A 22,546-nucleotide genomic window follows, 5' to 3' on the forward strand; every position below is an offset into this window, starting at 1 on the left:
CATAAGGCAGGGTCATATGTTGCCACTTCTTGCGGACCGCCCCGGAGTGCCAGAGAAATTGAGCGAACGCCGTGTGAAGCCTCTTGAAATATTGCTTCCCTGGCCATACTGGCACATTAGCAAATGTATAGTGAAGCTTGTGGACAGCGATCATTTTTATTAGGGAGAGTCTGCCCGCAAGGGATAGCGGGAGATTGCGCCACTTGAGCTTCTTGGATTCGATGAGCAGTGCCGTTGCTTCGTAATTGTCCGCCAGCAGAACTTTTAGCCAGTGACACCTGCACCCCGAGGTACTTGATTTCCCCCGGGGACCAGCGTAGGCGGAATTCACAGGACGGTTGCTGAGTTGCTTTAGTTAGAGGGAAGATTCCGGATTTAGAGCAGTTGATGGTGAAGCCTGAGTACGTGCCTATTTTTGTTATGTCTCGAATGATAGGGTATGTGAAGGGTTGCCTGACGTATAGGAGTACGTCATCCGCGTACAATTAAATGATTTCTGGTGTATCCTGCAAAAGAACGCCCTTACGAGTGTGTCAATCCCTGACATGATCGGCCATGGGTTCAATAGCAAGCACAAAGAGGATGGGGGAGAATGGACAGCCCTGTCGGGTACCCCTGTGTAGTTCAAAGGGGGAGGAGGGGACGGAGTTGACCAGCACCCTAGCCGACGGTCTCTTGTACAACAGCTTTATATAGGAGATCATATTCAGTCCTATTCCCATTTTTTCCAACACGGCCCATAAATATTGCCATGAAACCATGTCGAACGCCTTTTGGGCGTCTAATGTGACTGCCACTGCGTCAGCATTCGGATCAATTCTAGACAGCACGTTAAAGAGACGCCGGATGTTAAGTGTCGTAGAGCGACCAGGGACAAATCCGCTTTGGTCGGCATGGACCAGGTGGGGCATGAATGGGAGGAACCTATTGGCAATTACCTTAGCAAAGATCTTCATGTCCTTGTTGATGAGCGACAGGGGCCTATAGGAACCACATTCGTCTGGAGGTTTCCCTGGTTTAGGGAGGACGGTGATTAATGCTTCTCTTAAAGAGGGGGGGGGTATGTGAATGGAGTGATTCAGTCCAGACCCCATGCAGTATGGGTGCTAATATGGGTACATGCTGTTGGTAGAACTCGGATGCGAGCCCATCGGGTCCCGGAGCCTTGCTCTTAGGAAGATCCGAGATCACCTGGACTATCTCGTCTAAGGAAAATGGGGCATTGAGAAGTTCCTTGGTGCTTTGAGAGAGCAAGGTCATAGGGATGGATTCTAGCAGGACGTCAAGGTCACAGGCTGTGTGCTCAGGCTGGGGGCCGTATAGGCTGGCATAAAAGCTGGGAAAAGTGTCAAGGATAGCCTGGTCTGACCAGTGTCTCAACCCCTTCTCATCGATAATACTATCTATCCGGGTCCTACCTCCCTCCGTCCGCACCAGTTTAGCCAAGGTCCTGCCTGGCCTATCCCCCTCACCATACCTTCAGGCAGCCACAGGGCGGGCATAGTATCTCACTTCACTTAGGGCATGTACTTCAAATTGTTCCAGTTCTGTTCTAATGTTCGCTAGGGTTGCAGGTGCTGGAATGGAAGCATACTCTTGCTCTAGGGTTTTAAGCTTGGTTTCGGAGTTATTTAAGGCCTGCCTTATGGCTTTGAGGACCCCAGCTTCCCTAGATATACACATCCCTCTGATGTAAACTTTGAATGGTATTGTTGTTTTCGAAGAACAAGTTTATGTCCGCTAGTATCTCAGCCCTAAAGACGATATCTGATAGGGCGTCGGATTTGAAACGCCAGGCGGGACGGGTCCCAGAGGCATTACCAAGTTGGATCTCTAGTAGCATGGGGGAGTGATCAGAGAGCGTGCGTGCGAGGATCTTAACATTAGAAACCCTGCCCATCCGGTCGCCCGACAGGAGGAATAGATCTATTTTTGAGGAACTATCGTGTACTGTAACGTAAAAGGTGTAGTCTCTCTCCTGGGGGTGGAGTGTCAAGCATCGTGTAAATTCAAAGCGCTCATGTGAGTTTGAAGCTGTTTGGCAGCACAGGTTGTGGGTCTGCGGGCAATGGTTGTTCTGTCCAGGGCATTATCGAGTATAAGGTTCATGTTTCCGCCCCATATAATGGGGACATCTACATATTTCATGAGAATGGCAGATACTGTGTCTATAAATTCGGGGGAATCAATGTTGGGGGCATACGAATTCACAAGCAGCCATTCTTCGTTAGCTAAAGTACAATGTAGAATCACATATCTGCCTTCTGGATCAATGTGGGATGTGCGAAGTGGGAACCCTACCGATTTGAGTACTGAGTATAATATCTGTTGGGGCCCCCAGGTCTGTGCAAGGTTTTATGACAAGAGTTTCTTAGCGTGCGTCTCCTGCAATAGGAGAACTTTGACCCCATGCCTCTGTGCATATGCCGTTATCCGACGAGATTTAGTAAAATTGGTCAGCCCCCATACAGTCCACGTCAACACTCTAATAGCCATACTAAAGAGTTAAGGAACATCCCAGATGTGGAATCTGACTACGAATATCACCAGGAGTGCTGTAATGAGGCAGACCCGCCACCAACCATCTTGAACTTCTGAAGGGGTAAGGAGAGGTTGAGGGTGGAAAGGTCTAGCACAACTATCAGGCTGGCCCGGTTGTTCTTCTGAATGGCGAAAATCCTGGAGTAAAAGCCCAAGCCTCGACTTACTCCACTGCCCGGCTCTCTACGAGCGACTGGATCTCCTCCAGAAGAGTTGCTGGCCCAACTTGGAGTGAGGGGCAGGAGGGAGGAGAGGCTGGGATAGGGTGGCGGTACCCCATGGAGAGGAACCAGGGGTCCGTGAAATTCTGGTGCCAGAAATGTGCGTGGAGAGCCAGGCTGTCCTTCTCATGTCCGTGGCAATACAGATGGCACGACCAGAGGTGTCAATGTGGGCCACAGTGGATTCCATGAGGTCCTGCGCCACCAGCTTGGGCTCAGCGCGCCCCGCCTTAAAACGCGATTGGCTCTGCGTAGGGAGTTTTGGGAAGAGGTCAGCGATTTCCCGCGATAACCTTTGGTTAGCACGCGGCAGCATGGCGTCTGCGTTGGCCTGATGAAGATGCAAGGACGTGTTGGAATAGAGTTTCTTGCCATACGCCTCCAAGATCTTCTCCTCCTTGCCTAGCAGCGCCGCAGAGGAGACGGCTGAGGACGACTGAGGCTTGGAGTATAGTGATGCCGCAGCGATCACCGAGAAGTGTGGCTGATGATGGGCGAGAGCAAGAGTGTATCCCCCTCTATCTGCCTGTACTTGGCATCCAGGCAGCCAGCCCTTCTTGGCCAGGGAGACTAAATCGGTCTGCAGAGGAATCCCTGTTTTGGCAGAGGGGCGTCGCGTGAGGACTTCAGCCAGAGCTCCCTCTGCCGGCTGCTCAACCTCGGGCTGGGGTACGAGCAGGTATTCCACCAGCCCAGCAAGATGTTCGTGGAAGGCCCTGGCTGAGGATGGTGTGTCCGGATCCTCCTCCTCGTCCGTGTCCTGCGGATCAGGAGGATCCTGCGGAGGTGGAGGAGTAGTTGGAGCCGGAGGCTGGGGCACAGGATCCGCAGCCAGGGGCAGAGGAGGCGGCGGAGGTGGGTACGGAACTGCCTGAAGAGTCAGCTGGGGAGCCAGGACCAGCAGCAGCACCGGTGGAGGCGCTTGTGGTGCCGCTAGCATAGTCGGGAGGACTTTCCTGATGGCGTCCTTGAGAATAACACCCATACGAGGTGACTTCACGAGGCCAAGGAACCTCTCGAAAAAACCCTCTTCACAAGCCGTAGAAGTGGCAGGGGGTACTGATGGGGCAGAAGGGGGCTGCTGGAGCCGCTGCATACCCTGTCCGTATGGACGCAGTGGGAAGCTGCCCTGCGCATAAGAGGGGTAGGCCATAGGCCACGTAGCTGGTTGAGGCCAGTTCCACCTTGACACTCGTTCTTCGTTGCATTCGTGGAATGGCGGACGGGTGCCTGGCGCAGCGGCCATCGCATGTTTTTGGCAGGATCAGAGGTGAAGTTATGCCAGTGTATGTTGGAGGGCTGTGTGTGACAAGCTGTTGGTAGAACTGTAAATTTTAAATGCTATTAAAGTACGCATGGAAGGGAGTTACTCGATATTGTTCACCTGCAGAGCATGACAGGCTGGTCGATGTGTTTGGCATAAATTGGAAAATAAAAGGGTGAGCAGATTAGTGAGGGCCGAAAACAGTTAAGAAGCAAGGCATAACTCGGTCTCCCCCTCCCCCTCCCCTCCCCACGGTGCCCTAACTATCATCCATTGTACACCATGCGCAAAATGCATCAGGAAATGGTAGATGTGGGGAGATAGCTGACTGGGTACTCCGCTCACCATTCCAAGTAAAAGGCTAATGGCGTTTGGAGGCTTGATCATTGTGGTTCAGAGAAAAAAAGATTAATCTCTCTGTACACATGAAGAACTCTTGAACATTCAATAACTGCGCACTAGGAAAAACATAATTAGACGGACATTTGTCATGGGCACATATGTGTTTTACCCATTAACACAGATCTAGTTAAGGAATCTTCAAATTGAGTCCTTAGTATTCACAATTTTGTTTCATATTCACACATTAAAATTATATCTAAAGGTTTAACAGGTTGTGAAATAGTATCCGGACAAAATGCATCCAGACCTCATGCCAGCGAATCAGCCAAGACTAATTGAGAGCCCTGGCACGTCTGGTTTTTATAAATGAAGTACTGCTCTCCCTTTAGATTGACATAAAACACGCCTACCTACTTATTTCCTAGCCTAGGGCTCAAAATGGGTATCCATATCCTAGCCACTTGGTGAGTTTGTGGGATCTCCTATAAATTGATAACCAATGAAGTATGTGCAACAGCTTTATTTGCGTCAAAGTGTTACCTTGTTAAATAAGTAGGAAATTAAGTCTAGATAATCAAGTTTCTCAGGATAGGGTGTGGGAAGTAAATCTCAGGATTACCATTTACAAAGATGCATTGAACTACAAGACTCCACATCATCCTGTTCAAACACGTACAGCTATCTACATTTCTGTGCCAATTTTCCACCCATGTGAACAGAGTGTTGTGTTATAATTAAAGAATTACCCTTTTAATGTAATAGGTACTTACTGCAGTTTTATAAGCACATTCAACATAAAACACAAGGTTCTGAATAAAATGGACCTCATCCAGGCTGAAGATTATGTGAAGACCTGCAAAAAATTGACAAAAAGAAAAGAGAAAACTCACTTATAAGTCCATCAAATCACTTTTTTGCCTGACCAAAGAGTTTCCAGCATGACACCAACGAAAATCCTTAAAGAAGAAACTAGACATACTATTGGTTGGTTTCAACGAGAGAAAAGCAAAAGGCAAAAAGGTGACAGGTGGAAATACTTGAGAATACCGTTTTTCCAACCAGTGGGAATTCCTTTGGGAACATTTCCATCTTTTCTTAAACATATCTGTTCTATGCCAGAAGGGGGTCCAATCATATGCAAATCAGTCTTGGCCCTGGCCCCTGCATGATGCAGGCCAGCTCGAACTGCTAGGTTATGTCCCCTCTGCATGGGAATTGCAATGGCAACCTATTTTGTGTGTTTACATCAATGAGATGCAATGGGACTACTTAGCTCAGCTAGAAAGGGCCCACTTCAGGGCATAACCCACCCACTTAAAGAAACTCGCTAAGTAATGGTGAAAAATACTTGAGCCACGCATCTTAACCACTAAAAATTCTGCTCGGTAGCTTTCCATTGCACCATTGTTTCTACCTCCGTGCCACTAATAAAGTAGTCCAACCACATGCAAATCAATCTTGGCTCCATCACAAGAGGGCTTTGCCCCCTCCGAAATGGTAGGCCATGTCATTTTCTCCATGGGGACACCAACACCAGAAGCGGGCTTAAATTCTACCCACAGAAACTCATGATGGTTAGGAAGCGCTAGCACGTGCTTTTCAATCTATCAATTTCAGGTTCTCTGAAGTTTAACATCGAAACCATGTGTGTAGCCTACTTTGACTGTCCCAGAGAGAAAGTGTAAAAGCCTAGAGTACAGTGATGGGTACCTCTGAATGCTCGTTTGTTGTTCATTTACGAGTTTTTACATGGCCAGAACCACAACGAGATAATATATTGGCACACTTTACAGTATGACAAATTAAGGCAGGGGGGTCTGTAGCCTTTGGCTCTCCATATGTTTTGAACTACAACACCCATCAGCTCTAACCTGCACAGTCACTGGTGAGGAATGATGGCAGTCATAGTCCAAAACATGTAGAGAATCGCAGTTGCAGACCGCTAATCTAGAGAATGACCCCCAAGTACAGTTCACCAATGTTATGTAAAATATATGCCAGGCCGGAGCAATGAGGATCATCCGGGAACCGAACCTCCGTAACCTCCACAGCACTTGCGGGATGACGGAGACTGGAGGAAACGCGTATAGCAGTGGGAAGGACCACTCCACCACGAACGCATCTTCTAAGGCTCCTCTTGGAGGAAATTCCCGCGAGCAGAACCTTTCGCACTTCCGGTTGACACTGGAGGCGAAGAGATCCACTTGAAGGGTCCCCCAAAGGGCGTAGATCTCCAGGAGAATCTCCTGAGCCAGCTCCCACTCGTGAGAGATTGCGCTCTGCCTGCTCAGAGCATCCGTCGTCTCGTTTTCCTCTGCGGCCAGATGAACTGCCGAGACCGATATTTCCTGCTGGATGGCCCAGAAACAGAGCTGTATCACCTCCCTGCACAGAGAAAGTGACCCTGCCCCACCCCCCTTTTTGTTGAGGTAGTACATGGCCACCGTGTTGTCCATCAGGATCAGGACATTCTTCCCTCGCACAGTCGGCAGAAAAGCCTTCAGGGCTAGCCAGACGGCCCTCAGCTCCAACAGATTGATATGGAGTCTGGACTCCGACGGAGACCAACGACCGCTGACTGTCAACTCGTTGGCATGAGCTCCCCATCCCATGAGGGATGCGTCCGTCACGATCACCTCCTCCGGCCAGGGTAGCCAAAATGGAGCCCCCTTCATCAGATTGTCTTCGACGGCCCACAACAGAAGCCCCTGGGCGACCGAGGACGGCACCTGAACAGGGTCCGACATCCTGCCGGAAGACTGTGACCACTGCATCTTGAGAGCCCATTGCAGAAATCTCATCCGCAAACTGGCCTCTGGCACCAGAAGAATGCAGGATGCCATGAGGCCAAGCAATATCAAGAACTCGAACGCTGGGAGACTCTGGGCATGTTGAAACTTGTGCACCATCTGCTGAATGTGATGAGCACTCACCTGGGGAGGAAAACACTGCGCCAGGGACGTGGAGCCCAGCTTGTGAAGGGAGTGGCAGGTGATGGACAGATGATCCAGGACTTGCTCGGGAGAGCGCCCTGATCAACCAATCGTCCAGGTAGGGGTAGATGTGAATCCCCCCTTTCCTGAGATACGCTGCCACCACCACCATGAGCTCGGTGAAGACCCTTGGGGCGGAGGTCAATCCGAACGGCAGGACCCGAAACTGAAAGTGTGAGTCGCCAACCGCGAACCTCAGGTACTTCGTGTGCTTGGGATAGATCGGCACATGAAAATAAGCGTCCTTGAGGTCGAGACACCAACCAGTCCTGAAGTTGAAGGGCCTGGAGGACTTGAGAAAGAGTAACCATCTTGAACTTGTCCTTCCTGAGGAGCTTGTTCAAACCGCGCAAGTCCATGATGGGTCTCAATCCCCCGACTTTCTTTGAAATAAAAAAATAAGGGGAATACCATCCCTTGTTCCTCTCCGCTACAGGCACCAGTTCTATGGCGCCTTTCTCCAGCAGAGATAGTATTTCCTGCGCAAGGAGCAATCCAGACTCTTCAAAGAAAGATTCAATGGTGGATTGTCTTGAGGTCTCTGCCGGAAAGGAAGACAGTAGCCGTGGCCTATGATCTCCAGAACCCACACATATGAAGTAATGGCACGCCATTCTACAAGATGCTGCGCCAGCCTTCCCCCAACCGGCGAAGCATGGGCCTCTTGACTGATCTGAAGCGGCTGCGGCAGTGCCTGAGGGCAAGGAGGCAACTGCCCGAGCGGCCTTGGCACCTCGAGCACACCGTTTTCCACCTCTGGCACTCCTACGGTGGCCCCTTTCACTTGCAGCTCCTCTCGATTTACTGAAGGACGAGTAATATCGAAAGGAACCTCCCCTCCATTGCTGTCCCCTAGGACGAAAAGGCAGAGGTTGGCGAACTGCAGCGCTCATCGACTTCGCTGCAGCTTTGGAGGTCTGCAACCTCTCAAGGCTCTCTTCAGCCTCGTCAGCCTTGCTGCCAAAAAGATGTTCACCATCAAAGGGCATGTTGAGAAGCCGGGCCTGCACATCAGGAGCAAACCCCGACTTCCTCAACCACGCAAACCTGCGCATTATGGTGCTCGCCGCCATGGACCGGCTGATGCAATCTGCCATGTCCAAACCCGACTGAACGGCATCACACATGGCACCCTTGCCATCCTGAACCATGGCAAGGAAACCATCCCGTTCATTCCCTTCGGGAATATGTTCAGCCGCTAAGGAAACAGTTCCACAGAGTGTGCGTGAAACAGCACATACGGAGTTGGCCGGCTGAAGCGCCATACCCCCTGAAGAGAACACTTTCTTCGCCCAGCCGTCAAAACGGTGGTCGTCCCCATCAGGAGGGATGGTAGGATACGACGCCTGCTTTGCCGGGGCCGTAGCCGCCTGCACCACCAAACTCTCCGGAGTGGGGTGCTTGGTCAAGTAGCAGGGGTCGCTACTGGCTGGGTGGTATTTTCGCGGCAAAGACTTGCCCACTGCCGGGAGACTCTCCGGAGCAGTCCAAGCCGCTGCCACCCTCCTCTGTAGAGCCATATGGAACGGCAGTACCGGGTCAGTTGGTGGACCTTGGTCGAGGATATCCGTAAGGTCATCCTGAAGAAAATCCCCTGGGGGAGCAGACCATCCCAGGTACTCGGTGACCCTAGACATAAGGTGCCGGTACGAGGAGTCGGCATGAGTGCCAGGCCAGCCCACTGGCATCATGCAGGGACTGCCGCAGGTCCTCAATTTGGCTATGGCCCGAGAGAATCTCGTCTGGCACCGTATCAGGAACCATGCCATCATCAGAGCCCTCATCCACCTCTGAAATAAACTCAAGATGGCGGTAAGAAGGCACAGAATGTGGAGCAAAGCCATGCTTGACCTTGGCCAGAGCCTTTTCTAGGGGGTTCCACCGAGCCCCGGGGTACCCCCGTCGAAACAGCCTTGAAAGGCGGCTCCGACAGCATCAATGACGTCGACACCGGCCTCGAGATCGGAGCCCCGAGCGTGTCCCTCGACAGCCTGGGCGCCAATGGCGTTGACTACTTCATCGGAGGCGGGGCCTCGAAAGAGTCCGTCGACGACCTCGGCGCCACCGGCGTCGACGTCTTCCTCGAAGACACCACAGGTGCCCACGGTCTCGAGCGCGTCGAGGACCGGGGCATGATGAGAACAATTCCCCTTGTCCGAGCGGCACCGCTCCCGCGAATCGTGCCGACCACCCGAACCCGAAGGCATGCGAGCGGTCTCTCTCGACCGATCACGACCGACCCCACTCGGAGGCGCGGACGGACCAGTGCCCTGCGATTCGAGAATCGCTAACTTTTTCTTCCCGAAGGAAGCCCATTCCTCCGGCGTCACATGCTTGGCGGGATAAGCGACCCGCCGACGGGCGGAGTCCTCGGATGAGGACGGGGAAGGCGACCGATGACGGCGCTTCCGGGAGTGCCTCGAAGAGGCAGAGGAGTGGCGGGACCGACTCCGGGACCGAGACCCACTGGACTTCCGACGACGATGCGGAGAGTCGCCTCTCGAATCATTCGTCGGAATCCCCGCAGACCCCGACTTCCGTGGCTTGGACACCTTACCTACCGACAAATTCTTCTTGCGCTCCCGCAAGGCTTTGGACGTGAGCGACTGGCAGTCGACAGTCATCCGTGTCATGGGCCTCCCCGAGGCACCAGAGGCAGGCGTCGTGCGAATCCGTCACTGACATCTTGGACACACAGTCCCGCACTTCTTAAAGCCCGGACGCGGGATGGAAGACAAGGTAGACATCTTCACGAAGAATATACTTCACAATACGAACAGGTTCGAAGAACCGAGAAAGAACAGAAACTCCAAAGAGTCGAGGCGCGCCGAGATCTCTGAAGCGAACACGTTAGCGGAAAAAACGGAACTGAGGCTACGGGCGTCGTGCGTCCTACTTATAACATCCAGTGACGTTGGCCGTCAGAGGAGGTCCTCGAGGGCGGCGTATCGACGTAATCGACGCAGACGTTGAAGATTTTCCGAAGCAGCACAGCTGTGGCGATTACATGTCATAGATATGGAATACGTCGGAGGACCCAATCCCTTCAAAACTATATTATTTTCCCTATGATCAAGCCGGTTCCACTTAGTATTAAATGTGGTTTAGTTACTTAAGTTGGTGACTGTGGTGCACAGTTGGCCCCGTGCTCTAATATGGGTTTGAAACAGCTTGACCACATTTGGACAGTCTGGGAAAATCTCTTAAAAACACAGTGCACCTCAGTTCCCTTATCAGCAAAAGGGTGAATTCCTCAAGCAGACCTAAATATCATTACAATTATTCTTTTATAACGTGCTTAATACCAGCGAGTGGATCTAAGAGCAGGATCGGGATTCGAACCTGTGTTGCGCTGCGTTGTCTTGCTTCCAAGACGAACGTGTTGGCCCCTGAGCTACCCTCCCTACCCATTATAAACACATTACAATTAAATACAAGACAACATTACTAGTCTTATGTCTAAGAGCAGAGCTTGCTTTATGTGCTATTTAGGAGGACAATTGATATATAAATATACTTATTGTTTTGCATTGTGTAGTCATCGGAAGCAACCTGGTGCTTTTTGCTGGCGCTAAACCCAAGGGACCTAGATGACTATCCAACGTATGTGACCAAATATTACTAACTTAGTTGTTTAATTAGGAGTGCTCCTGTTGCAACAAACTAAAGACAGACTGTTAGGCAGTGACCGACTAGACCAAATACAAATACAGATAAAGCTTGGGCTCCTTCAGTACATGACAACCATGTACTTCCGATCTTTCTGGCGATAGGAACCTGTATGGAAAATTAAAGGTTATCCACTTACGTGGATACTGTGGTTCTAGTCTACAGTCCCCTTTCCTCCAAACCTATGAGATGTTCTCCCTGGAAAGGGAATGGAACTTGATGCACAACAGATGTAAAGACAATGCTGATGTGCATGTATGGCATGTCTCTCTCCATGGGACCTTCCTCGTGTATGCACCTTGCCTCAGCCACCGGCCCTTACCACCTGGAAATGCTTTTATTTACACTTAGTGGTGAAGGGGGAAAGGACGCATGGAGCAATGTGGAACATGGACAGAGTAGAACAGTCACTGCAGCAAGTAATGTTTACTTACTCCTAGGTCCTGTGACGAATCACATGGATCCATCACTTCTCCCACAAGAGGGAGCCTTTCCCAACGAGGCTAGGGAGGTGAGCCCGCTCTGCAACATTCTCCCTAGGGGTGGAGGCAAGTGGAATCTCACCGGAAGAGATTCCCGCTTTGGGGATAAGGACTCACATTCTTACGAGGAACTCCCCAAGAAACAGAACACTGCATCTCATAACACTTCCAGTGAGGAAAGTTATGAAGAATATACCAAAATTAATGATAATTCCTTTGGACAAAAACTACTGTGTACGGAGACGACGAAAAAGGTTTGTGCAGGGACACAAAGCAAAAAACAAACAGAGAAAGGACTGTGAGAATGAGCAAGGTTAGACCCACAGCTACGTAATAAAAGTAAGATGCAGAGACTGGGAAGAGAGAGAACCTTTTCACTTCCGTATGCTGAAGAAAAAATGGACGCAGAGCGTCCTATCTCTGAGAGGGAATAGAATGAAACTTCAGATGCCTGCTATCGGGAAGGTTAAGAGAGGAGAGAAGTTGAAGCTGACGCGAGGTGTACTTATCCTGGACGAAATCTAAGTGGTGTTGTGACCACAACAAACAGAACAGTGGTGGACCAGTGGGTCCATGAACAACGCTGACACCACTTCCATGGATGCAACACAGAACATGCCAGCAAGCAAAACACAGGGGAGATCGTATATGAAGCAACAAGGAAGAGGAACATCGGGAGAATTCCGAGAGACCAATCGGACAAGAAGAAGAGAGGTCCAACCAGTCAAATCCAGTGAAGTTGTCCCTTAGCATGAAAGGTAACAGGGAAAGCAGGAGACCTGTGAGGGGGACTGAAGACCATTACTGGAACGCCCATCCTCATCCCAGTACAAATAAAGTATTGTGATTGAATGAAGATTAAGAGAATCATCACTGGAACACTCACACTCATGCCAGTCAAGATAAAGTATCGGCATTGCATCAGCGCCGGAGGGGGACGCCCATTTGTATGGCCGGGACATGAGGCTCCTCATCCAACCTTGCTATTGTGCTCTCCTAAAGGAAGGTTGGTTTTGCTTCAGTGAACACCAAGCTGGATGGCCTGGTCTACAAGATTGACCAGATGCAGGAGAGAATTGAAAAGGGCAGTAGTCACATTTCTGAGACAGAGCAGAGAGCGGGTACACTTGAGGACACCAGCGACAAAGTGTACTCTACCATTTGTACTTTGCAGCAGGATGTAAAGGCCATCAAAGAAAAGAATGAGGACTTGGAAGCAAGGTCAAGGAGAAATATTTGTGTGTTGGGGATTCTGCAGTCGGTATAGACATTGATCATGTAACTTTTGCTGGAAGCCTTTATAAGAGGTGTTGGCAGACCCCCCCACTTTGCTCCGAGTTTTTGGTTGACAGGGCCAACCGTGTTTCATCCCAGGTACCCTGGCCTGGCCAGAGCCCATGTCCTCTGAATGCATTGTTCTTAAAATTAGAGATTGTGACAACAGTCCTTCGCCGGGCCTGTGAACTGGGGATCTGCAATATAAGGAGTTAAAAATCTAATTTTACCTTGATTTCACCCCCCTCACTGCAAAAGGACCGCCTTTCATTGTTGGCAGCAAAGCACTCCCTCTGCACGTGAAGATTGCAGTGTGCTATGCTTTATGGCTAAAGGTTAAGAGTGATCAATAATAAGAGGACACTTTTCCGGATACAGCTGAGATGCAGGTCTTCTTTGAGTCAATCCCTAGAAGGTGAAACCTTCAAGAATGGTGCGCTTTGTAAATGTAATAGCTAAATGTGGGGTTTGCTATACTGCTGCTGCTTGATGGGTTCTCGGTTTATGATGAAGGGTGGTTGGATTGTGATAAATCAGAATCTGTGCTGTTCGGCGTGATTGGTAAATGTTTATGATCTACCCTTGTTAAACTGCCGGTATCGCTATATTTAAGAATGTAACATTTTAGTCCAACTGTGTTATTCCAATGTTTACTGGGCCGCCTCCTCTCGATGTACTTCATCGGCCGGGTCGCTGAGTCCAACGTCCCTCGGTTGTTATGCTGGTTGATGTGGCAATGGGGTGAGATGTTTCACTGCGCTTAGTCTGGCAGTGTAGGTAGGGGGTGCTGGTTGGAGAGTTAACACAAAATGGGTTCACGTCTGATTTCGGTACATTTCTAAGTTGGGACTTGGCGTGTATGAGGGTTGAGGAGTGCTATGCTGGATACACCATGGCCGGTCTCTTGTGCGGTCAGCTGCAGTTATGTGTGCTGTATGACCCACCCTGAGATTGGATATGGTGATCTGAGATTTTGAGTTGGAATGTGAGAGGATTGAATAATCCTTGAAAGGCAAGGAGGGTCATGAATTATTGAGAGAGGAATGGTGCAAAAGCTGCTCTTTTACAGGAAACACACTGAAAGGGGCAATTAATGACTGGCTAGCTAGGTCCTGGAGGCGGGAGAAAGGGGATCAAGATATTACACAATTCTCATACTCGAGGGGTTATTACATTACTTCATGAATCTTTGAGATTCAAGGTCTTGATAAGTATGGAGACCCAGATGGTAGATTTGTTCTGGTATCCGTGGTGTTGGAAGGCTGGCATGTGACAACCGTCAACATTTATGGGCCGAACACAAACAAGCCCCAATGCTTAGATGCACTCCTTATATCCACACTGATCATAACTGGGCAGGGGACCTTAACCTTATTTTGGATGCCCCGAGGATCAGGTCAAGCATGAGTCACAGGCCCACTGCGAGTGCCACTCGAATGCTTCAGCATTGCATGTCTGAGCTGGGATTGGTGAATGTCTGGCGAAAGCTCCAACCCGAGGGTAGGGGGCTACTATTCATCAGTCCATGACATGCAGTCGAGGATTATGTACTGGCGTGTGCAACACTAATACGTATGACCAAAAGTGCATGATTCATCTTCGTATGCTCTCCAACAATTCTTCAATTCAATGGTCAGTCGGTTTTGATTCAGGGGTAGCGCTGCACCCCTTTTGGCGTTTTAAGACATTTGCATTGCTAGATGTGGCGTTACGCAAAGAAGTTTGTGATTTGATCACATCCTCCTTTGAACATAATTATGTCTGGGTCTCCAGTCGGACGGTAGTCTGGGAATCGTTTAAGGTTTGTCTTTGGGGGCTGTGCTGAATCCTGCAGAGTCCTCACAAAGACCCTACCTAAAGTCTCCTCCCAGGTGGCCAGGGAAAGGCAGACTTTATGATCCTGATAATTTATCTTCCCCCAAGGAAGAAATGTCAAGGATACCAAAATCTGCGATGGCTTGTTGTCAGAGAGATCCTTTATCTTCCCAAGGTTAACAATTTTAATGTGGGTGAAAACATTCATAGACCCTTAGGCATCGGAAGAAATGAAAATCCGGGAGGATAGCTCAGCAGCAACATGCTTGCCTTGGAAGCAAGACGACACAAAGTAACAGGTTCGATCCTTGGGTCCACGCTTAGAAACTTCTGGGTATTAAGTGCGTTATAAATAACCTATCATATCAAAAACATGGAGACGCATGCTCTCCTTCTCCCCAATGGAATAGTAAAGAAAAGTCTCAAAAGAATACAAAATTAGACTTTAAAAATCGTTATTTCTCTGCAAAGATAAGTTTTTCAAATTATGCTTAGGATATTCCATTAAGGAATATAATTTGGAAAAGAAATGAGCATGAAAATAACATTCCAATTACAAAACTGGATTTTTGCATTATGGACTCAAGCCCCATAATCCCTGAAGTACTGGGATGGAGAGGGCTGAAGAGGAAAAAAAGTGCAGCTTATTAATGGAAATGTCCGACAACTGAGGGAGACTGTGAGGCTATTTGCAGGGCATTAGTAAGAAGGAGCAGAGCAGTCGTCGTAGGTATAGGAGTTGTGACCTCTCCACGTTGCAAGAGAAGCAGAGATTGGAGGAGAAAGACAACGCAGGGACCACTGTAGAGTTTCGAACAGTAGTCAGTCCTGAGAGGATCATCACCTTCAGAAGCCTTAATTGCAGAGGATGCGCAGCAGGACGTCGAAGAGGGGAGCTTCCCCCCCCTGGAGACCATTGATGAGGCTGCACAGCGGGAAAAGAAAGTTTGAATAGCTTCCCCCACAACAAGGCTGTCTCTCCAGGTGACAGGCGAGTACTGCAGACCCGTTGGAGCAGAGGAAGCTCTATGTGCGAGTGGCGCGGCAGACGAAGTAACAAATTACCCGACCGTAAGGAGCAGCAGATGCAGAGGACCTGGGAGCAGTGAGGGAAACAGACGTTCCCGCCATACCCAGCGAGTTTTCTTTTTTTTTTTTAAACTTTGTTTATTAATGGTCTTGACAGATGCAAATAGCACACTCCTTCAGAATACATTGTAAGATGACTATGTCCAAAGACAAACAATTTCACATATTTGGCATAGGCCTAGGAGAGGATTGATCATCCGATATCATATCACATAGGTACATCCTAAATGGAGCCCAAATGTCCTTGGCGCGACTAGTTTTAGGCAGTGTCAGCACATATTGTTCCTCACACTCATTAACAAATGCCAATTCACGAAGAAATGTTCTTATTGCGGTGCAGAGGGGCTTTTCCAGCTATGTAATATACATTTTTTAGCTACTATACAAGAAACAATAAAGAGTCTTATAGTGGTTTCCTTCATTTTTCCGATATCTCCAAACAAATATTTCTGCGTGGTGAGCGAAGCTGGTATTTGTGTTATCTCTTCAATAATCTCTGCCACTGCCCCCCCAGAATCGGGCCACCACAGGGCATGCCCATTACATATGGAATGATCCCGCTTGTGGCTCTCCACATTTTTGGCATTCCCCTGTGCAATTCACAGTGAATTTGGCCATTTTGGCTGGTATCTAGTGTATTGTATTAAGAATTTTGAATTGGATCAGTCGGAGACCTGCATTTAGCGATATGGCTTTGGTGAGATGGCAATATTCAGTCAATTTCTCCTCTGTTTTTGCCGACCCCATGTCTCCCTCCCATTTAGTCTTAATGTCATTCAAGGTTGGGGTATGTGTTTGTATTAATGTATATAGTGTAGAGACTCTGGGGCTTCCACCGGATGTCACCGCTTGCAAACATGCGTGTGGTGGAGTTTCATCAGGGAATAGCGGCCACTTAGCACTGAACGCAACCCTCATACAGTGATATTCGAGTGTCCCAAGCGGCCCTCCACCAATTGCGTTCTTGAATTCATCTACCGTTACATATTTCCCATTGGGGAACATGTCTCAAATCTTAAACTCTTTTTTCGGGTCCCATGTTTTCTGGAGCGCTCCGTCGAATGTGGGGGATATCTGGGAAATTCCACAGTGGAACTTCCAGGTCATAGGGTGTCTCTATCTGCAATCTTCTTTAGATTGCCGTCCAGACATGGACCGTCACACTCACTGGATCAAATTGGCATGGGTCTTTATGGTGTGAGCTGAACAGTACGGAACAGAGATCGAATGGAGATGCGGCATACCGCTCCATCCAGATTTGATGTACTGTGTCTTTTGGGTCGTACCAATGTTTGACGAATTGAGCTTGGGCTACTAGATAGTATAGCTCAAAACCCGGTGCTGCAATGCCCCCAGTACCACATGGTTCAACCATCTTCTCCCACTTCATCCTAGCCGTTTTTCCATTCCAGACAAATGCCGTAACCATGGAACGGAGTTTCACAAAAAAGGTCCTACCTGGCCATATGGGTATATTGCAGAAGAAAAGGAGCTTGGGGAGGACTACCATTTTCAGGATGGCTATCCGGCTGTATAGGGAGATGGGGAGTCTGGCCGTTATCTGAAATTTCGTAGTAAATGATTGCAATAATTGCTCATAGTTGTCTACATATAGCGTCTGTCTATCTCTGGATATCAGTATACCCAAGTACCGGATGTGCTGGGGTGACCATTTAAGCCCACAGGTATTCGTTGGACATTTCGTGGCTGGGGTCAGCGGGAATATCTCAGATTTAGCATTGTTTATTTTATACCCCAATTACTCAGCAAATTCGTGTATATCTGACATCATAGGTGCCAGGTTTGTTTCGATGTCCCGGACATAGAGTGTGTCATCTGCGTACAATGATATGGATTGGGTTGGGCCTGTAATTCTTATGCTTCTGTTACCATGTTTTTGTTTTATGAATGCCGCCATTGGCTCAATGGTTAGAGAGAATAATATGGGCGAAAATGGGCAGCCCTGTCTGGTAGCCCTTCCCAATAAAAACATTTTAGATAACGTTTGGTTTGTGAGAACCCTTGCTCCCGGTGCCGTGTATAGTAGTTGAACACAATAAAGTAAGGGCCCATTCCAAATACTTTAAGTTCTGCAAATAGGTATTCCCATGACACAGAGTCAAAGGCCTTTTCGGCATCCAGGGATATCACAGCAGCCCTTGCGCTAGGATTCATTTGTGCCATGAACCCAACCAATCTGCGTGGGTTCAAGGCAGTGGAACGAACCCACATTGGTCTGGATGCACCAGGCTTGGCATGCTAGGTAGTAGCCTGGTAGCCAGGACCTTCGCAAAGATCTTGGCATCAGAACTGATTAGCAATAGCGGTCTGAAAGAGGACATGTCCTGACCTGGACACCTGGGTTTTAATAATACAGTGATCACGGCTTCCCTCATAGATTCCGGTAATATATTACGTTCCATTGCTTCCTCCCACACCTTTAGCCATACCGGGGCCAGCTCAGCCTGGAACTCTTTATAGAGTTCAGCTCCCAGACCGTCTGAGCCTGGGGTTTTTCCCGCTGACCGGACTGATTTAGCTTCTAGGGGCAGTTTCGGGAGTTTCACCTCATTGAGATATTCTTGTATTTCCATAATGGTGTTATTGTCCCGGTTGGAGTATAGTTTTGTATAGAACTTCGTAAATTCCTGGTTTATTCCCCTCCTCCCTTGTAATCACAGTGCCATCCGTCGCAAGAATACCCGCGATCGAGTTATGTTGCCTTTCAGCTTTTACTAAGTTGGCCAGAGACCTCCCTGCTTTATTGCCTTCCCCAGATCTACGTGCCCTAACGCGGGCCGCAATGTATTGCATTTCCCTGGAAGCAAGTTTATCAAAATTTCAATCTATTGATGTCGGCAAGCGTGTCTATCGTGTGTTTGACTATGTAATCTCTAGGTTTTGCAGCCTTGATTCGACCTCTGTCAGTTCTAGTCTCACAGATTTCAGAAGGCCCGTAGTCTTAGACAGAAGGTCCCCCTCGCCCAAACCTTAAATGTCTCCCAGAGTGTAGCATAACGATCAACAGATCCCTCGTTATTAGTAAAGAATTCTGCAATTTCAGTATGAGGGGATTCCGCTACATTAGAGTCTGAAAGGATAGCCGCAGGCATCCTCCATCTCCTAGTTGGCTTTGGGATTCCATGCATCTCCAGCACCAATGATATCAGGGAGTGGTCAGAGTGTACATGGATAGATATTGCATTTCACCAGTAGCCAGTAGTCAATGTGTGATTCCGAGTTGTGAACAGAAGAATAGTGTGTGTATTGCCTCTCATGGGGGTGCAGCCTTCTCCATGCATCGATTAGTGACAACTGCGCCTGTCTCTGATGTAGGGTAACGACTGCCTTAGTGGATGGTCTTAATATTAGAGGATATGTCAGATGTTTTATCCAACACTGTGTTAAAGTCCCCTCCCCATATTATCCATGATTCATACAGTGTGTTGAGTATATCTAGTATTGTGAGGTAAAAGTTTGGGTCGTCAATATTAGGACCATAGGTGTTAACCAGTGTAATAGGTTGTCCCACTACTTCCCCCCCAGACCACAACGTACCGCTCATGGGAATCGGTCTTGCTACCCGTGTGTTGAAATCCCAGTGATGGGTGAAACAGCGTGAGCACTCCTCTGGCCTGAGTAGAGTAATCCGTACGATATCACTGTTTGCCCCAAATTGCAAGAATATTGGTATTGATTTTCCCTTGTGCACGAGTTTCCTGCAACATTAATATGTGTGGGAGATGTTAATGTTAAAGGTATTTATATAGCGCACCGTCACCAATGGAGTTGGTCTCCATGCGCTCAGGAGGATCTGTAAAGAAAAGGTGGACATGGTGGGTTAGTGGGTGAAGAGGGCGTAGGAAAGTGAGAGATGATGTACTGTTGACAGCTTCAGTTAGGTTTTCACTGTGCACTGAGCTTGGGTGTGCAAATAGGATCGAAGCGGGGCCCTGCATGCTGTTGTTGCAATCTATGTGTTGGTTGTTTGTTGTTGCGGTGTGGTGAAGTCTGTGCGGTTTGCTGTGTTAGAGGTGGTTGTGTGGGTTTTGTGTCAATTATAAGTAAGCAGAAATTAGAGGTTTTGGTTAGTGGGTTGTATGTTACATAAACTAAACAACAGGGATTATGAATCAGGTAGTCATAAGGTTGGTATATTCTCTCTCTAGGTTTAATGATTGTCTGGTTTCTGTGGTGATACTGTGGCTAGTTCAGCCAATTGGCATAGTACCCCAGGTTCAGTGAGCATTGTCCCTAGATCGATATTGGGGTTTTATTATCTTTACACAGCTTCTTCTATCCATTTACTGTTGGTAGTCCATTGGGTGGTATAAACGTCTCTTCCTTTCCGGGAAAGAGGTTGGCCTCCAGCTAAGCTATTGAGTTTGGTACACCCACGGTGCGTGCATATACCTGCTTAGGTAGTGGATTTATATTATCTCTCCCCGTTCTTCCCTATGCATTACTGTCAAAGTTCCCTTGCTGCCTGTGCCCCCGAAGTTGTCAGGTGCCAATGCTGGTGATACCTTGCTCTCCCTTCTGATTGAAACGGTGGGTGTTCTATTGTAGTTGGTGAGGATTGTTTTTAATTGATAAGAGGATATGTTTCATGTCCATATATCCTTATTGATCAGGGTTGATGATTTGTGGAGTCAGGGAAGGCTTTTCTCTTAGCCTAGTTCCTCAGTGCATGTCCTTATGGGCATGCTTTCTGGTTATGGGGTAAAGATCCATGATTTGAGAAATTTCCTGATTTGTAGGTGATCTCTTGTGTTCCGTATGTTCTTTGGTAGCTCGTCCCAGGTTTTTGGAGCACGGTGATAAAAAGAGGAACCCCCAAGTTTTCTCTTGTTGTAGGATTTGGGTTCCAAACGGATGTTGCTGCTGGACCCGAGTGGCCTTGTAGTGTGATGTGCGTTTAGTTTTCTTCTGATGAACTCTGTACCTTGGACGTGGATTTCTCTGTGGGTTATGCACATTGATTTGAAATTGATCCGCTGTTTGATGGGTAGCCAGTGTAGCGTTTTCAGTCTGGCTGTCGCATTTTGTATAAATTGGAGTTTATTTAGGAGTCGATCCAGCAAGCCTAGATCCAGGCTGTTGGGGTAGTCTTGTCTGGACATGATGAGGGCGATGACAGCAGTTGTTCTGTTGGTGAACGAGAGGAATGGTAGTATCCTTTTAGCCGATTGCAGGAGAAAGAAGGATTTCTTGATTAGGGAGTTTACTTGTGGCTCTAGAGTGAGTTTGTTGTACATCTGGACTCCCAGGTTTTTTACAGTTGATGATGGGGTTGGGGTTTCACCAAGTTCAGTTGGCCATGAGATGTAGAGGTTGTCTTCTCAGTTTTTTGTGATGTTCATAATTTCTGTTTTGTCTGGGTTGAGTTTAAAGGTACTTAAAGTTCATCCAGTTGTATATTTCACGAAGGCAGTTCTCTAGTGTTGCGTTGTTTGCTTGCAAGTCTTGTATTTTGTAGATTATTTGTGTGTCGTCAGCGTAGTTATAGCAGGTGAGGCCATGTCTTTCGATGACGTGAATTAGCTGTGAGAGGTAGATGTTGAATAGAAGTGGCAAGAAGGATGATCCTTGTGGGACTCCGCATGATGATTCTCGGGGGCTTGATTTGTAAGGTTTCATCCATATTGTTTGCGTTCTATTCGTTAGAAAGGATCTGACCCAAAGTAAGGCGTGGTCGGTGATTCCGAATTCTTCCAGTCTCATGAGGATGTCGTGGTTGACTGTCGAATGCTGCAGAGGTCTAGAAGCATCAGAGCGGTGCTGTTTGTGTCTACGTTTGTCTTTAGATCATCCCAGATTGAAATAAGTGCTGTTTCTGTTCCTCTCATCGGTCTGAAGCCTACTTGTGCCTGGTTTAATAGGTGATGTTCTTCTATGAAGTCTTAGGTTGTTCTGTATATGTGCGTTTCCAGGAGTTTAGCTGGGTAGGGGGAAGTTGGAGATGGGTCTGTAGTTGGAGAGGTCCTCTACGTTTCCTGTTGTATCCTTGAGGAGTGGTTTGATGTATGCTGATTTGAAGGCTTGAGGCACTCTTCCTGTTGAGATTGATTGGTTGAGGACGTTCCTGTAGTATTCCATTGGTGTTCCTTGTGCGAGGATCGATTTTCTAGATGTCAGGGGGGCAGGGATCCGCAGGGGAGCCAGATTTGTTGCTTTGGTCTACGAGTTTGATGAAAGTCTCCACTGATGTGTGGAAAGTTTCAGAGTTTGTTCTGGTATTTTATTTTTGAAGTGGTCTGCAAGGTCATTGCATAATTTCTTCGATGGTATTGGAGTGTTGTTGCAGCCGGGTGGATTTTTTATTTCGTTTATGATTGTAAACAGTTCTTTTTGGGTGTTTGGTGCTTTGAGGATTCTGTTGTCGTAATATTTCCTTTTTGTATTTCCTTTTTGTATGAACGGGTATGTTGTTGAAGTTTGAATTTTTTTCCACAGTCTTTATTGATCCCCCATTCTAGTTCTCGTTTTTTCCATTTCATGACGCCTACTAGTGGGGTGAACCATTTTGCTGTTGCTCTCTTGTGGGATGGATTGAAAGGTCTTTCTTTTGCAATCTTGTCGATTGTTGTGGTGATCCAGTTGTGAAGTATATTTATTTTAGTGTCTAGGTCAGTTTCGCTCATGGTCGTCGTTTGTGGTTTGGTGATCTCCAAACGTTCCATTAAGTTGGAGTTTTTAATGGTTCTCCAGTTTCTTTTCATGATGGTTAGTAGTTTTTCTTGGTAAATGGGAGAGCAATGTGATTATGAATGGGATGATGAGGTGGTCACTCCAGAGGATCTGAACCGGTGGTGCTGTGGTAATTAGTTTTGTGTTAGCGAAGATTGCGTCTAG

At 48.1% G+C, this 22,546-nt stretch overlaps 1 protein-coding gene across 2 annotated transcripts in view; it reads right to left on the reverse strand.

Moving 5' to 3' along the window:
• The window catches only part of PHKA1 (phosphorylase kinase regulatory subunit alpha 1), a 2,290,600-nt gene that overhangs the window by 1,921,216 nt on the left and 346,838 nt on the right, over positions 1–22,546 (reverse strand). For both annotated transcript variants that reach the window (XM_069648650.1, XM_069648649.1), the window contains exon 5: positions 5,139–5,221. In XM_069648650.1, coding sequence (XP_069504751.1) covers positions 5,139–5,221 — 83 coding nt within the window. The remainder of the gene's footprint in view (positions 1–5,138; positions 5,222–22,546) is intronic.

The sequence above is a fragment of the Ambystoma mexicanum genome, chromosome 2q, assembly GCF_040938575.1.
Source record: "Ambystoma mexicanum isolate Mex_15411 chromosome 2q, UKY_AmexF1_1, whole genome shotgun sequence".
Taxonomy (NCBI): domain Eukaryota; kingdom Metazoa; phylum Chordata; class Amphibia; order Caudata; family Ambystomatidae; genus Ambystoma; species Ambystoma mexicanum.